This window comes from Aureococcus anophagefferens (genome assembly GCF_000186865.1).
Source record: "Aureococcus anophagefferens unplaced genomic scaffold AURANscaffold_388, whole genome shotgun sequence".
Taxonomy (NCBI): domain Eukaryota; class Pelagophyceae; order Pelagomonadales; family Pelagomonadaceae; genus Aureococcus; species Aureococcus anophagefferens.
Genome location: NW_008705895.1, coordinates 3,026 through 4,485, shown reverse-complemented (window position 1 = coordinate 4,485; position 1,460 = coordinate 3,026). Strand labels below are relative to the sequence as shown.

The following is a 1,460-nucleotide window of genomic DNA, read 5'->3' as shown; positions in this document are numbered from 1 at the left end:
GTCGATGTGCTCGACAAAATCTTATAAAGTACCATCAGGTGCCGCGAGCATTGCAAGCCGATGCAGCTGAATTTGTTCCTGGTGGGATGCCATTTCTACCACCGCGCACAATCCAACCTCAACAGTACCAGTATTCACAAATGCCTTATCACTACGGTACTCCACCAAGTTTCATGGCAAGCTATCCGAGCCGTAATGGTCCAAACTTGATCATAAGCTGTTTTGACTCATTAGTCTCAAATAGTCAGGGCGTAGGCCACATGGTCGCCTCATGGGGGGGCAGCACCTACGCAGTACCTTGCCCCATCTCAATTCCATTCTCATTTGCACATGTATGTACCAAAACCTCGATTCTACTTCTCAGCTGCTCGCTTTCAGGATGACGACACATATGGATCTTGGTGTAGAAACGTCAATTGTCGACAACTGCCGTAACACGGCAGATGGTAACGATGATGACGATGATGATGATGATAATGATGATGATGAGATTCCAAGCTCCCAAGTATTGACCTCTTTTCGCTCACTAATTGAAATTTGAAAACTAACCTGGCAGGATGCAATAGAACTGATGTCCAGCAATCAACCTCTACCAACTGATGCAACAATCGTCTCGATTGCACCGCAGGACGATGACTTTGAGGATTCCGCTGATGTTGTCGAGGGGTCACATCAGATGATCGACTGTTCCATAACACAGGCTCAACCTTGCATTACCAGTAAGAGCGCAGAATCAAACGCGACTAACGAGACCGCGCCCATGGGGCTAGAGTCAGACCATGGTACCACGAATCTGAAAGATGCACAAGGTGAGTGCCCGTCAACAGCCGAAAGTTTGGCTGCGCCCGACCTCAAGATGCCTGCTGCCATAAATACTCAAACTCTCTCTAATTCGGCCCCAGTCTTGCCTCGAAGTGAATCATCAGACGTCGTCCCCGCAAAAAAAAACAAGGCTGCATTCAAGAAACGTGCTGCTGAATTTGATAAGAAGCAAGGGCGTACATTAGACGCGTTTGCAGCACCAAAAGATAGGCCGTCGGAAGTAGACGTTGTGCACAACGCAGGTCCACAAGATCTAATTATAGATTCCTGGGAAGATGTGGGCGCAGTGGCATCGTCAACGCCATCACCGATGTCATCAGCTTCAATGGACGTTTCAGGCACGTCTTTAGCACCGATAGAGCGTCGTGTGTATGCGAAGGAACGACTCTTGGAATTGCGTTCGATGTGCTACGAAGCAGGATCTGCGCCAAACGCTGCTTTGCCCAGTTTCATAGTAGAGAAGTCTACGTCTTGTGATCCACGTGCAGGGAGGCGCCTCGGACCAGGCGGAGCTACACGCAGCAGTGGAGCAGGCGCGGGCGGTGGAGGGTCAGGTGGTGGACGATATGGTGGATCGATGGACGACCCACGACGTGATCAGAGCCTACGCCACAATGGCGATGGGCGCGCACGCCACC

At 50.5% G+C, this 1,460-nt stretch overlaps 1 protein-coding gene across 1 annotated transcript in view; it reads left to right on the top strand.

Annotated features, from left to right (window-relative positions):
- Positions 1–1,234: 1,234 nt before the first annotated feature.
- AURANDRAFT_72845 (expressed protein) overlaps positions 1,235–1,460 on the top strand; it is a gene marked incomplete at both ends in the record, with an annotated part of 3,251 nt that continues 3,025 nt past the window's right edge. Inside the window, one exon of the mRNA XM_009044520.1 lies at positions 1,235–1,460. Within this exon, the coding sequence (XP_009042768.1) occupies positions 1,389–1,460 (72 nt within the window).